This window comes from Motacilla alba, chromosome 4, assembly GCF_015832195.1.
Source record: "Motacilla alba alba isolate MOTALB_02 chromosome 4, Motacilla_alba_V1.0_pri, whole genome shotgun sequence".
NCBI lineage: Eukaryota > Metazoa > Chordata > Aves > Passeriformes > Motacillidae > Motacilla > Motacilla alba.
The window spans coordinates 43,655,270-43,668,661 of NC_052019.1; the positions used below are offsets into that span (position 1 = coordinate 43,655,270).

Consider the following 13,392-nt stretch of genomic DNA (forward strand, 5'->3'; position numbering starts at 1 on the left):
GCAGGTTGCTACACCTGCCTCTAAATTACATATAAAACGCTTTCATGCAGCACACAGAGCATAAGTATTCAACTACTTACCTAGCTTGAATTCAAGCTAGGAATTTATATGAAATAAATTTTACTCAGCATGGGACTCTCCGGGAAGGTGTGTCATGCTCCACAGCCCAGGTCCTGCATACCACTCCAAACCTGAACACAACCGCAATGAAGCAATTCCTGCTTATTGGGACATCTCTGGCTCATAGAGATCCATTTGGCTACACGTGCTCTTTAAAAATTAACACTGCTGAAACAGGGCAAATAAACAAAGGAGGTCAGAATCACCTGCAAGTACTTTACCAATGCAAGACCACTACTACCATTCACTCCGAACAGCAAAACCTCACAGTTAGCACTAATTTAGCCAGGAAAGTAGGCAAAAACTCCACCATTATATATCTGCAAGTAACACCACAAGCTTTACAATTAAGACGTGCAGTCATGACCACACTAAGTTAAGATCACAGGAGCAGGACATGGTGCTACCCATGGTGGGCACTCCTGAAATGAGTGGCCACAGAGGAGACAGATGCCTGACCCATGGAATCACATCCCTAATCAGAACACACCCAGAGGTCACCTCTGCCATAGAGAGGGGTTCAAGGCTCCTGCCATTTAGTCGAAAAAGACATTTTTCCATATGGAGCCATTTTAGTGCAAAGCAGTCATACTCCTTTTGTTTAAAGAGCACATCCCTTAAGCTGTTTCAGGTTTTCCTCCCACAACACCAAGTCCTCCAATTTAAAAAGGGCAAAAGCCAGTCGGCATTGGAGGCTGTGAATGTGAAAGGACTGAACTAGAAGGAACCTAAGAGAGAAGCAACTGCTCAACCTCCAAAGCCTTGTCAGCATCCATACTTGCAGATAGCACCCCATTTTCTGTTGGAGGAAGGTGTTCTAGAACAAAGTGTGAGCCTGCTCCCAGCCATGGCCACAGCTCAGTCCAAGGCAGAGCAGGAGTGCGTACTGACCACACCCAGCTACCTCATGGATCTCCACCTGGGGAGTCCTCCTGGTCACATGTCACTGCCACCCCATGGGGCTGCCAAACATGAAGTCCCTGAAAAGAGGCTGGAATGGTCTTGGTTGCAGCAGGAATGATGTTCTATACATTTAGCCCATCTCAAAAGCCTGCAGTCAGTAACTGGGTCTCCTCTACTCTCCATACTTACATACAGACTTCCAACTTCTTTATAAAGGGCCTGTCGGTTGTTATTAGAAAGAACATACACAGATCTTACCTGGCACAAGCTTCTCTCCAGAAGAGACTAACGTTTATTAGTGGAAGAAAAAGGGAAAAGGAGGAATTAAAAACAGCCATGGGAAGTGTGAGAGGGTGAGAGAAATGAGTGAAAAAACACTGCTTTCTCAAGGTCACCAAAGAACAGTCAAGGCCTGCAGTGAAATGCCAAGAGCTCTCCAAGGGCATGAGAACATAAGGTGAACTGAGCTTTTTACTTATTTCCACTGGTGAGAACAGCCCCCTCCTCACTGCAATGTTAATTTCCAACAAAATATGGAAACAAATACCTTGTTAGACTAAATTATTAAATTACCTTACTATCAGATAAGCTCAGGCAAAAGCAGAGTCTGAGCACAGCTGAGCTGCTGTGAGCGGCCTCTGTAGCCACATCTCCAACAAGGAGTTAATAATGGGAGGCACGAACTGTTGTAACCTCTCTTTCCCATTTGCTCAGGCATTTGCTCACTGAAACAGAGGCTACTGCTCTTTAACCTGTCTGAGAAACCTTTTCCCCTAACATAACCCCAAAATTCTGTGAAGCCCTCTCATGTTCATATAAATATATATTAAGAAATCTACTTGAAAGCACTCATGTTGAAATTAGTCTGCAATCCCTTTGTTTAAAGTTGCTACTGTTCCACAAACGCTGTCTGCTGTAGTAGTAGAATTGCTCAAGTACAGCTCCTGAAATGTGAAATAAAAAGCAGCAATAGAACAAAGCCTCTAACTTGAACAAGGCAATCAATGTCTGCATGCTTTTTTTCTGCATAAAAAAGAGATTGGATTGTTTTTTACATAGTTGTCAATTATTTTTTCCAGCACGGGAAGACTCCTCTAATAAATTAAAATATTCATTACAGCAGAAGCTCTCAGCAAGCTTCTTTGGATGAACAAGTAAGATCAACCTGAAAAAACACTTTTTGGCTGAATATGAGCATCACTAGTAAAATCACCAAACCATTTTTCCCCCTGTGGTATGAAGTATCCAGGAAAATTAATTTCATTACTGAGTGTTGTGAACTAGCCTCATGCATGGGATTTAAGCCATTCAGCCATGGCAATGTTGCTGATCCACTAGAGAAGACAAATCATGAGCTGAGCTGATGCCAAGACCCCCAAGACTGCTGAAATCATCTCATGCTTTACAGACCAAATTCAGTACCTGACATGTTTAAAAATATGAAATTATTTTAATAAGTTTGTTTACATTTCAAACAAATCAGCAAACATTGTTAAAATTCACTTCATCTCAAAATCACAGAATCAAATATTCTGTGAAAATACTTACACCTTACAGTTTGACATTAATCCAACAGATAAAATAGTATCTGGAATGATTCTACTGATTTCTGCAGCTCGCTGATAGTAAACATCTCAACCTACTCAAACAGAAAACAGTTATGATTTAACCCTTATCTCAAAATATCTTTTTGAAGTTACTTAGCAAAAATAAACAACTCTGTACTTAAAATAAATGATGTACAATTACAACAGCTCTTATGCAACCTGTAGTATAATCTGTAAAAAAAAAAAAAAAAAAGTTTCTCATTTGACTGTGAGCCTGGTTCCAGACCTGTAAATAAAGACTAGCGATAAAGCCCCTGGCTGCCACCATGCCCAGGGGAGATCTGCTGAACTACTCAGTTTTGTTACAGAAACTTGCACAACAGTAACTCAGACACAGAAAAAGTAAATTACCGTGGTACTTCAGAAAAAGAGGATACTACAGTCACTCCAGTGACAAGCACGTATATAAGAATTTGCCCAAAATATGGGCTGACAGATAAACAGCATTTTAGAAGAAAGCATATCAGAGATTTATATTTTACCTGGTGAAAATCCATCAAGTAGGGCTACAAAAGGAAAAAAACAACTTTAAAGTTCAACAAAGTTCCCTACAAGAGAGCAACTATTTGCTTTTAGGCAAAAAAAAACCCAACAAAAACAAACCAACCAAAAAATCCCAAAAAAAAGAAAACCCAAAAAACCAACAACTCTCAGGGGAAAAAAAGCCACCAAAAACATAACTCTGAAGCAGTTATGACTGTCCAAATCTGTGACTCAAGAGAGAAATCGTATGAAGCAACTGAGACTTGACTAATACTTCTCCCTCCTGCATGAACTTAAAATGGAAATTTTCACAGTTCCATTGATGCAGTTTAACAGTCAGAAGAGCACAGCGGGGCTGGGAGGAGTTTGATTAGTCGAACAGTCAGTGGTCTTAACAAAGTTTATTAATTGGTTATTTTGTGTCCTGAATGCAGGTGGTAAATAGTGAATTGTAATGCAGGGACAGCAATTTTTTTTTTTCTTCAAACCAAGAGCAACCAAAATATATTATTCCACTTTTCAGAACCATTCTAATGCAAAGTTGATCACATTAATGGTGCACTTTGTAACAGCCCATGGAGACAAAGCAAATGAGTACTTTGGCCTCTTTTGAATATCATCTTATCTGAGGCCTGGGGAGTAAGCAGAAGTTGCTAGTAATTAACTGTGGCCTTTAATAATAAAATTATATTAATCTTCCAATGCTAGATTTTGTAATAAAGGCATAGCTTCACGATGGCAGAAGAACAAGGAGATACCAAAAACAGCTGAACACGTCTTTAGCCATGAATGAGAAGCTTCTTGGTTTTTTTTTTTTTTTTTTTTTTATGTAGTAATCACAGAGCATGAAATTTTGACAACTTGGCATGTTTTGAACTTACTTTTACTTCACTCATTTTTAAGAGCAAATGGCTGCTGGTGTCTAAAAACAACATTAAATGAAGGGCAGCTTTGCAGGAATAGGAGATGGGATCTTTAAAGTCAAAATCTAAAGAACCTTTTTTTTTTTGAAACACAGGTTAGAAAAATACCATCATACTATATTAATGAAATTTTTATTCAACACCCAGCTCTTCCATTTGATAGGGAAGCAGACAAACATATACCTTAAAGAAGAACCCCAAACAGCAGAGTACTCCTCTACTGCTTTAGAACTGATGAATGCACACCCATTTCTTCTAGGCTTTGTAAAAAACAAAAAAAAAATTGGTAGGAACCCTTAGCAGAGTGCCTTATCAGGAAGGGCCAGCCCAACCACTGCTCTTTCAGTCCTTCCAGGAATGGCTTATTTGTGTGCAATGAATAAGCAGATGCTAGATATCATTGGAGTACATCACAGTGAACAAATACTGCCCACAGGCTGGGGTGGTACAGCAGCACAGGCCCAATCCCTCTTAGCAGGTGTTCAAATTACATGTTCTTAAAAGCTTAACACTTTGTCTGGATTCCAGATATCAACCTCACTGCTGGCAAAGTTGGAAACAACAACAGAAGTCATCAGTACAAAAAGAAATTGCTGTAATATGCTTCTAAGAACAAACAGCTTCCATGCTCCTCTTTATTTCAACAGAGATATTAGTTAAGGTGCTTTAGGATTCTGCATGGCAGACAAGCTGGCAGAGGTGGCTTTAATAAGCTCTGGAGTCTTTAGCGGGTATCTGAGGGCAGCCCCCGGGGCAGAGCCCTGAACTGCTAGTTTCTGTAGCGGGGCATCTGTGGAGCAGGGGCTCCCTCTAAGGGGGCTGAGGAGGAGACTGTCATCAGCTGTCCACCGTGAATTCTCTCATTCACCCGTAGGTCACAGCCATCCTGCAGCATCCTTATAGCTATCCTTGCAATGTTTTTAGAGTCATCAAGTCCACTGTGAGGTCTCCCATCATAATTCATGCCCAGATTTTCAAGCATGATTGTCAGCTTGGTCTGGTTCCTAGGAACCTGATGGAGAAAGTGAGTAACAGTCAAGGATTAGGTTTGGTACCAAGTCTTTTTAATCTAACACGGGGCAGTAGAAACACATGCAGATTTGAAGCCTACTTAAGTCACATATGACTTTCATGTTGCCTTCTGTCAGATCACTTAGCATTTAACTTCAAAGCACCTTGGTGAGACAGACACTCTCATTTTTACAGAGGAGAAATAGTCAACAGGAGTTTGTCTAGACCTGGGACCTGCGTCAAGAGCCTCTGACCAGCACCAGCTCAAGATACACTTGTGCTGGCAAGGGTGGAAGCTGTGACCTAGATAAGTTTAAACATTGTTATAAAAAACCAAAAAACAGAGGCATTGCAGAGAGAATCTGAGTTTGGTTTTCGTTTTAAATTCTAAGTGATTAAAGAAGCACCAAGCTCCTGATTCTCACTGACACACTGAATGCCTTCAACCTTCACAGGATCTGATCAGCAACACCGACAGCAACCCTTTAATATTTGTCCAGCACAAAGTAAAGCTCTTCCCTTATTAAATGTCAATCTCTCTTTTATCTAGAGGTTACACTTAGGATGAAAAAGCCCTTCAAAAGAAGACCATTAGCTAGGCTGAAATCCCTTTTAAAAATGTATTTTAGTATAGAATGATTGGGAATTTGCTAGAATATCCAATAACTCATTTTATGGTAGTCTGGCAGAAAGCAGCAATAAGGTCCAGCACTGAACTCAGTATTACTTTTCTCTTGACAATTTGATTCCACTGTAGATACATCTTAATCTTTCTCTGCCTCCATTACACTGTCAAAAGTCAAGATTCTATGAAGGTAATGGTACAAATTAGTTTTGTAGTGTATTGCATGCAAACAGGAAAAAATAATCGAAAAATCAAGACAGTCTTTTCAGCTGAGCTACTTGATCTAAGAGGACCCATATAACATTTTCAGACAATCCTTCAAGGAGCACAACCCGATTCTTAAAAACAAGATTAAAATCAAAATGCAGTAATTATATGATCTTCAATTAGTGAAGTGAGATCTGCACATGAAACACATTTGAAAACCAGGCATCAGGCAACTAGTTTAAATACTATAATTTTATACTACACAAGTAGAGATGACAAGCACATGAGGTCATTCTAGACTTTTAAACCAAGAATTTGTAAGAGAAACAGCAATTTGTACAAACCTTATAGAAGTTCCCATATGATTTGCGAATATTGATCCACTTTTTGGCAAAAGAAGGGTATTTGATACGGCTAATACGGCACTGGATGTTCAAAAATTTACTCATATCCCAAGATCTTAGAAAGTCAAAAGAGGAAAACATTAGTCATATATAATCCTGTGTTCTACATATTGCACAGCTGTACAACTAAAAGCTGTCTTGTGTGTGGTGATCAGTAGAATGAAAACAGTTTAGGAAAGGCTCATTTGCTATATTCCTGGCAAAGAATTTTTTGATATGAATTTGTTAATCGTGGGGGAAAAAATAATGACAGGAGCAAGACTTTCACCAGGCTGGTTTCAGGTCCACAACGGTTAGGACAAAAAACAGCACACCAACTACCCCATCAACACTGAAAACTGCCAATAAATTAGATGCTTACACAGCCCTTGGGGAAGCAAGCGACACCTTAAACCTTCCTGATTATTTGGGTATGCATTTATCTCTCTACTTCAGGTAGGTTACTGAAACTAGACTGCACCTAGTTTTATGAGAAACCGGATCTCTATGAAAATATGGAGAAATTATAATCCTATTTATTTAGCAGCCTGCCTTCCTGAAGGGAACCACCCCAACAAGTTTGTAAGCTGCAAGCTAAAGTAAAGCTTTTTTCTCCCATCTCTTCTACTTGTCTATGCAATCTCATCTATACAACAGAGATTTCAATGCACCTGTTTTCCTTAAGGAATTTCATTGAGGGGATTCCTCTGGAGGGGAATTCCAGAGACATTTAGGCCCCGTAATATAACCAGTCTTGTATCAGCTTTGCTTTAGCATTTTCTTTTTTTAATTCACTGTTGCTTCCAAAGACAGCAATGTAATTATAGGCTAAAAATTAAAAATTGCAGAGTGTTATTTTCAGGTATCATGTGCTAGATATAAATGGAGAATTACAGCAACACAAAGTACAAAGTCTTCAGCATCACTCTGCTTCATACAGACCACTAGGAAAGAAATGGCGCCATCTGATGGATTTAAGCTTCATTTTGAATAGTTCAGTTCAGCTTTACCAATATTACCAAAAGCTTCAAGTAAAATAAAACCAGCAACATGGCAGTGTCCTGATCCATCTTTAGCAATGCCCTCACAAATACTAAACATGGTTTTGCAGTTTAGAGTGTGCTGCAGGCTGCATAAGGACATACCCATCAGTCAACATGGAATAGGTGTACTTTGTTCCCAGTTCTCGTTGTCTCATCCACTCTATGACATTCTGCAGAACTTGAGGAAAAATATCAGCTTTATCAACAATGTCCTAAGGAAACAAAAAAAAAAAAAAAAAAAAACCAACCAAAAAACACAACAAAACCAAAAATCAACAAAGTAAGGAACATTTTTTTCAGAAAAAAATCCCTCAGCATTAAGTGTATAAACTGTATTGGTACATGGGCAATTAAAAACTTGGCTTTATCAAAATATTTACAAAACCAGACTACACGTTAACAGATTACTGGACAGGTTTTTCTAAACTGAAAAAATAGCACCACAAAAGCACTGCTACAAGAGCCAACCTCCTAATAGCTTCTGTAAAGGTAACAAGGTTAGTCTGCAGTTGAACCTGGATTAAACCCTTTGAGGTTGTTTCCCAGGCTCCTTCTTAAGTCACTTATCACAAGCCATTGCCATCCTAAGACTCTGACTCTTCAGAACAAAAATATTAGGAGAGGAACTGATGCAATTCAAAAGGTGCTTTGCCCTACTAAAGATTAAACTTCTCCACATGAATTAAAGAGAATACTTTTCCCCACAAAATGACCAGCTTAGTGAAATCAGCTCTGTGATAACTGGGAGAGGGAAAATACAAGGATTAATAGAATAGGCCTTACAGAAAAATAATCATGAAAGACTACCATTTAAGGTCATCAGTCTGAAAACATCAACAACACATCCCTTTTTTTTTCCTATTTCCTTCTGAAGAAACAAAAGTGCAAATTACCTGAGTTATTCCTGTCAGACTGATGCAGAAGTCTGAAAGCTTGGGATTAATCTCTGGCTTCACATATTGCTGAAAGGTATCCTCCTGTAACAGGAGAATCAATTGCTCAGCTGCAGCACACTCTGCAGCCTGCAAGGCAACTTCTCTGGCTCACCTGCAGCCCAAAGGCAACAGCAGCTACTTGTCCTGCTGCAGGCAAAAAGGAGTGTGCACCACCTGAGCCAGCAGGAGCCTCCTGACTGGCTGACATCAAATTCCTAACAGGACAGATAGCTTTCCAACCAGAACATGGCCATCCTCTCAGCCAGTAAGCACCTAAGAGTGGGAATTTGGATTTAAGAGGGGAAAAAGGACAGACTGCAAAAAAGCTGAGGATTTGGGAAAATAAGAGTGAAAGTAAGGAAAAAATAAGTGAGAGGCATGAGCAAAGCATTATGTTTTTTAGGTGGTATCTCTAAAGGTTCACTTGCAATTCAAGGAAAGCAACCAGCTGCACACCTCAGAAGCTTCAGGCAAGTCCTACGGCTCTGGATGCCAGCCAGGCAGAGACAAACAAATTCTCACTCTGGGAAACTGAGCAACACAGGAGTGAAGACTGAAGGCAAGTTTCATGGAAAAAAGAAAGCCCCAAATCCCTGCTGTCATACAAAACCTTTTGGACAGACAAAAAAAAAACCAACAAAACAAAACACTCTAAGAGCAATAAAAACAATCCTGCACAATCCTTTTTCTGCTCTCAAGTCACACATGCAGCTATTATTTACGGTAGCATCACAATGATTACTGGAAATCCTCTTCCCATTAAGTGTTCTTCATAAATGAACCATTAGTCAGAGGTGTGTGTACATCCTCTGTTTCACTGGGTCACTCAATTTCAGTTAAGCAGCAGGTAGTTTATCCTAAAAGAAAGCTGTACTGGAACAGAGCACTAGAGGCTAACAAATGGCTGTGAAGTATGTTTAAAATCAGGTTACACAGCTGTCAGTCTGTTGGGTACAATGTGGAAACAGCTGAGCCTGACAAGAAGTGGAGTTCACTCAACCTCACTTTCTAGGCCTCTGCATTAGTGTCTTTTAGATCGCCTCACACAGGACCACAGAAATTGATCATTTTTGATTATGATGAATGTCTTGAGTCCTAGAAATAGATGTGGGCTTTAAAGCAAGGAAAGAAAAGGCAGGTGGGAACGTACATGAACAACTGAGAAACTCATATCAATAGAGGGAGTCGACAGCAGGAGAATGATCTACTTGGATGATCATTTGGAAAATGCTTTCAGAAGAGAAAGTTTTGTTTGTACCTAAGAGGCACAGAGGATAAACCCTTATGAAAAAAAAAAAGTATGCTATTTTTAATGAAGTTCAACATCTACTTAGAAACTAATCAAGACTTTCTGATGCAAGCAAGCAACTTCAAACAATAGCATACCAACACAGCCATCAGATCACTTACTATTTCCAGGGTACGTGTGTTTACTAAGACAACAGGAAATTCAATTATTTCATGTACAAATTCAGGCGGATTTCCTTCTTCACAAGTTGCTTCAAAATCAACGACACAGATGTAGTCATAGCAGCTGTCTCCACTAATGTGTTCCTTCTGCATCAGCTTCTGTTTCTTATAATAGTTTTTCAATCTCTTTTTCAGTACATCTTTCACCCCTCTGAAGAAACAGGGAAAGTGACAAAGATGGCACTCTTGTTTAATTATTTCCCTGTTGTAAAACTGAAGCTATATTAAACATTGGAAAGCTCAACACTTATTAACCTCATTTTGAACACCAGCACATGTGAAGTCTGAATTCCACTTTATCATAGAGGAGAATTAGCCCCATTATCTATACTACATTAAACCCATGTTCTGGGATAGCCCAGAGCTGTGATACCCCTCACAATACAACACCAGAGACAGACTGGGAAGCATGGCACAGAGACACTCTGCAGTCACCCCTGCTTCAGCAAGACTCGATATCCAAAGCCTTTCCAAAGCTCAAGTCTTTGCAGATTACTCGTGTTTGACCTCTGGCCCTGAAAGAAGTACTGCTTCACCTGTATTCCCGTGTGCCCTCTACCTGAAGTGATTCATGCCAGAGGCCTTTCGGCATCAGTGGCACAGATAACACAGGATCTCTTTTGAATGCCCACACCTTACATTTTTCTCAATTTAAATTTCAAATTGAGCTTGAATAACTCAATTAAAATAAAGTATTTGAGATTTCAGTTGTCAAAAAACCTCCTGGTCAAGATCCTGCTTTTCAGGAGGTTTGTGGCTATAAATAAATTCACATGGCAAGCAACTGAAGTTACTTACTGTGTCCTTTTAATATAAACATTTTAATGTATGAGTGCATACGCCAGAACTGCCACGTACCAAACCAGAGCTGAATAAATGAGGATCATTTATCCTTCCAAGGAAGTTATTTCCAAAATTATTCATTACAAATGAACTCACAGAAGCTGTAAGAGATATGTGTAGCAAGTGGTATTATCAGAAAAGCAGCCCAGTGATCCACAAAGAACTGAAATCAAACTACTAAACATGCATTTGAGAGCATCAGCTGCTTCTGCAGAGATAACTCTTCTTCACTCTGGTTTATTGGTCTAGTTTAAGTCAATGACCAGTTCATTAAAAGTTGAGACAGTATGGGAGCTGATGGAGGGGGAAATTACCTCTTTCTTTACCAAACTTATTAAAGAAAGTTGAAAATAGGAAATTATCGACTATCACAATAACCTTGAAGGGAAGGATGGTGTGTGGTAATCTGCCCAATACTCTACATTGGAACTGATGCACTATTTGTTTACAGATAAGACATACTTGAATATATTGACAAAAGAAACCTAGCTTGGGTAAAAGAGAAATTTTAGGCTTTCAGCATTTACAACTGAATTAAAAAACTCATCTAGAAAACTTATAACCTAAGAGAAGGCCCCAAACACATCATATACTATTTGAATTCTGCTTTCAATTTTAAAATCAAAGCAACTGTTAAATAGCTATAGAATTCTACTGTGTTTTACCAAAAATTTTCCCAAGTAATGATAAGATTTTTCTCCTCATGAGGCGCAAAATTAATTTAACCAACCGGCTCCCCACCACTACTTCCTCATTCCAGCCACCTACATAAACAACATGCTATTTTTCTCAGCTGACCTCCTTCACAATATCTCAATATCTTGCCTGGACAGAATTATTAATCTTGCAGGTCATTTCCAGTACAGCAGGAACTACACTATACTCCCTTGCCTCTGCCTCAGTGAACACAAATCCAGCTCATAATACATTCATTTTTTCACATTTTTCTGGCACACGTATTCAGAGTAGCAAACTCTCCATCTAAAGGTACTTCTGCTCTGCAGAGATTATATCCTGAGCCCCATCACCAGAGTTTGTAGCAAGTGTCAGATCTGCACTGGCACAGTTAATAAAAATATGGATGTTCTGAAGCAAGTTGCTGTATGATGAAGGTCTGCAGCACCACCTGAGAACCACAGCAGTTCTTCTTTTCCCCTTGACCAAAAAGAGATGATAAGTACCTTACAGCTATGTATTCTTGCATTTCTTTGGGTTGCCAGTTGAGACAGCACACATTAAGCAGTTTGCATTAATCCTACAACAAAAGCTGCAACAAGATTGTACATAAAACAATTGGTGTCTGGTGCTGTGTCTGCTTTTCACTTTGTGCTGAGTTTCTAAACTTTAAAATAATCATCCCTCATGACTCTACTGCTCTCAAAGATAAATCAACATGTTTACAAATCACCTGGTTTCCAGCTTGAACTCTGCAAGTTTACTTCTGAGCTCTTCTCTGGTCATTCTGTTGATACAACCATTGGTTATAGCAATTTCTTTGTAAATGGGATCACTGAAGTCGTTTGAACTGGCAGCTGAGGTTTTGCCATTAGTTTCTTGGTCACTGATCCTACAATGCTGTCTACCCTAGAAGAAAGAGAAATCAGGGGGTTATTTAAGAACGTCAAAACAAGATGCTTGAGCATTTCACAGCTCGTTTTGGCACCAGAACGCAGTAAAGCGTCACACTGTTACACTTGTGATCAAACTGAGCGAACTAGCTTGTAGAAAGGTGCAGGAATCAATGCTGAAGCCTGCTCTGAAACAGTGTTTTCCTAAACAGCAACAAACAGAATAAAGGGACACTAATGCCCGTGTCTTGAGCCATGTGGAACAGCAGCTCTTGGAGACAAAACTTGAATACGCATCCTAATCTCAGCAGAAAGAGTTCTGTGGTGCCAACGGGCAAAGCCTTCAGGAGCAGCGAGATTTCTCTCGACGACTGAATTAACCAGAATCCACACCGACGGGGACACGCGGGCCGGTGCCCGATGCGCGCAAGATAAACAAAGCAATAAAAGAGAGGAAAAGCTACGGGCACTTCCCGGCTCCTGACCGCTGCTCGCGGCCTGCATGGGGCCCACACACGGCGCGACCGCGGACGGGCCCGTGGCACCGGCGGCGCCCCTCGGGAGGGGATTCCCGGGCAGCCCCGGGGCAGGGCAGGGCAGGGCCGGGCGGGCCGAGGCCCGAGGCGGGCGGGCAGCAGGGCCGCCCTGGGCGAGCGGGAGCGGGGCCGCGGCCCGGGGCCAGCACCGTCCGGCCGCGCCGCCCCCGCCGCCCCGCGCACTCACCGGCGGGCGGGCTGCGGGAGCAGCCGCCGCCTCGTCCCGGGCGGCCGGCGGGCGGCTCTCTTTCTGCTCCTCCATGGCGGCGGCCCGTCGAAGGCGGGAGAGCGCGGAGCCCGCCCCTGGGCGGAGCAGCGGCCCCGTGGGAGACGAGCAGCGGCGGCCGCGGCTCCCGGCGCTCCCGTCCGGCTTCAAACGCTGGGGTGGGCGTGTGCCGCGCTGCTCCGCCGGCCCTCGGCCCTGCCCCTCTGCAGCACCGCCGCCACCTCCTGCGCCCGCTCAGACCTCCAGGGCCTCTGCCCAGCCGTGCCCCCGGCGTTTGGGGTCGCGGCAGCTCGCTGGAAGCTCTCTCCGTGTTACGGGAAACACACACTGAGCAGACACCTCTTTTATGCCTCCGTCCTCCTTCCCGTGGCACTGATTTAGCACAGAGCACCCGAAACACGGATCTGGGACATCCGCGGTGTGTTGGGTGCCCGGTCACAGCCACCAGAAGGATCCAGATGACACCCAGCCCCTTCCTGCCAGGGAATTTGCCGTGCCTGCTGTTTCCC

General features: G+C 41.8%; 1 protein-coding gene across 3 annotated transcripts; it reads right to left on the reverse strand.

The window, feature by feature from the left end:
• Positions 1–3,499: 3,499 nt before the first annotated feature.
• ERI1 (exoribonuclease 1) lies at positions 3,500–13,032 on the reverse strand. Of its 3 annotated transcripts, none has more exons than XM_038135180.1 (7): positions 12,845–13,027; positions 11,962–12,137; positions 9,651–9,861; positions 8,199–8,282; positions 7,408–7,517; positions 6,224–6,338; positions 3,500–5,048 (listed from the first exon to the last, which is right to left on the reverse strand). In XM_038135180.1, the coding sequence occupies exons 1-7, from the start codon at positions 12,917–12,919 to the stop codon at positions 4,806–4,808; spliced, it is 1,014 nt and encodes a 337-aa protein (XP_037991108.1). In that variant the 5' UTR covers positions 12,920–13,027; the 3' UTR covers positions 3,500–4,805. The 3 variants fall into 3 exon arrangements, with proteins under 3 accessions (XP_037991108.1, XP_037991110.1, XP_037991109.1); XM_038135182.1 differs by having other exon boundaries at positions 11,962–12,132; positions 12,845–12,982; XM_038135181.1 differs by lacking the exon at positions 8,199–8,282 and having other exon boundaries at positions 12,845–13,032.
• Between the last annotated feature and the right edge of the window lie 360 nt (positions 13,033–13,392).

Coding starts and splice junctions, on each gene's coding strand:
- ERI1 (XM_038135180.1), bottom strand. CDS start 12,919: ATGGAGGAGCAGAAAGAGAGCCGCCCGCCGGCCGCCCGGGACGAGGCG. Junction 9,862..11,961: donor GAGTTCAAGCTGGAAACCAG/GTGATTTGTAAA, acceptor CTGTTTCTTCAG/AGGGGTGAAAGATGTACTGA. Junction 6,339..7,407: donor TATTCCATGTTGACTGATGG/GTATGTCCTTAT, acceptor TGACTTTCTAAG/ATCTTGGGATATGAGTAAAT.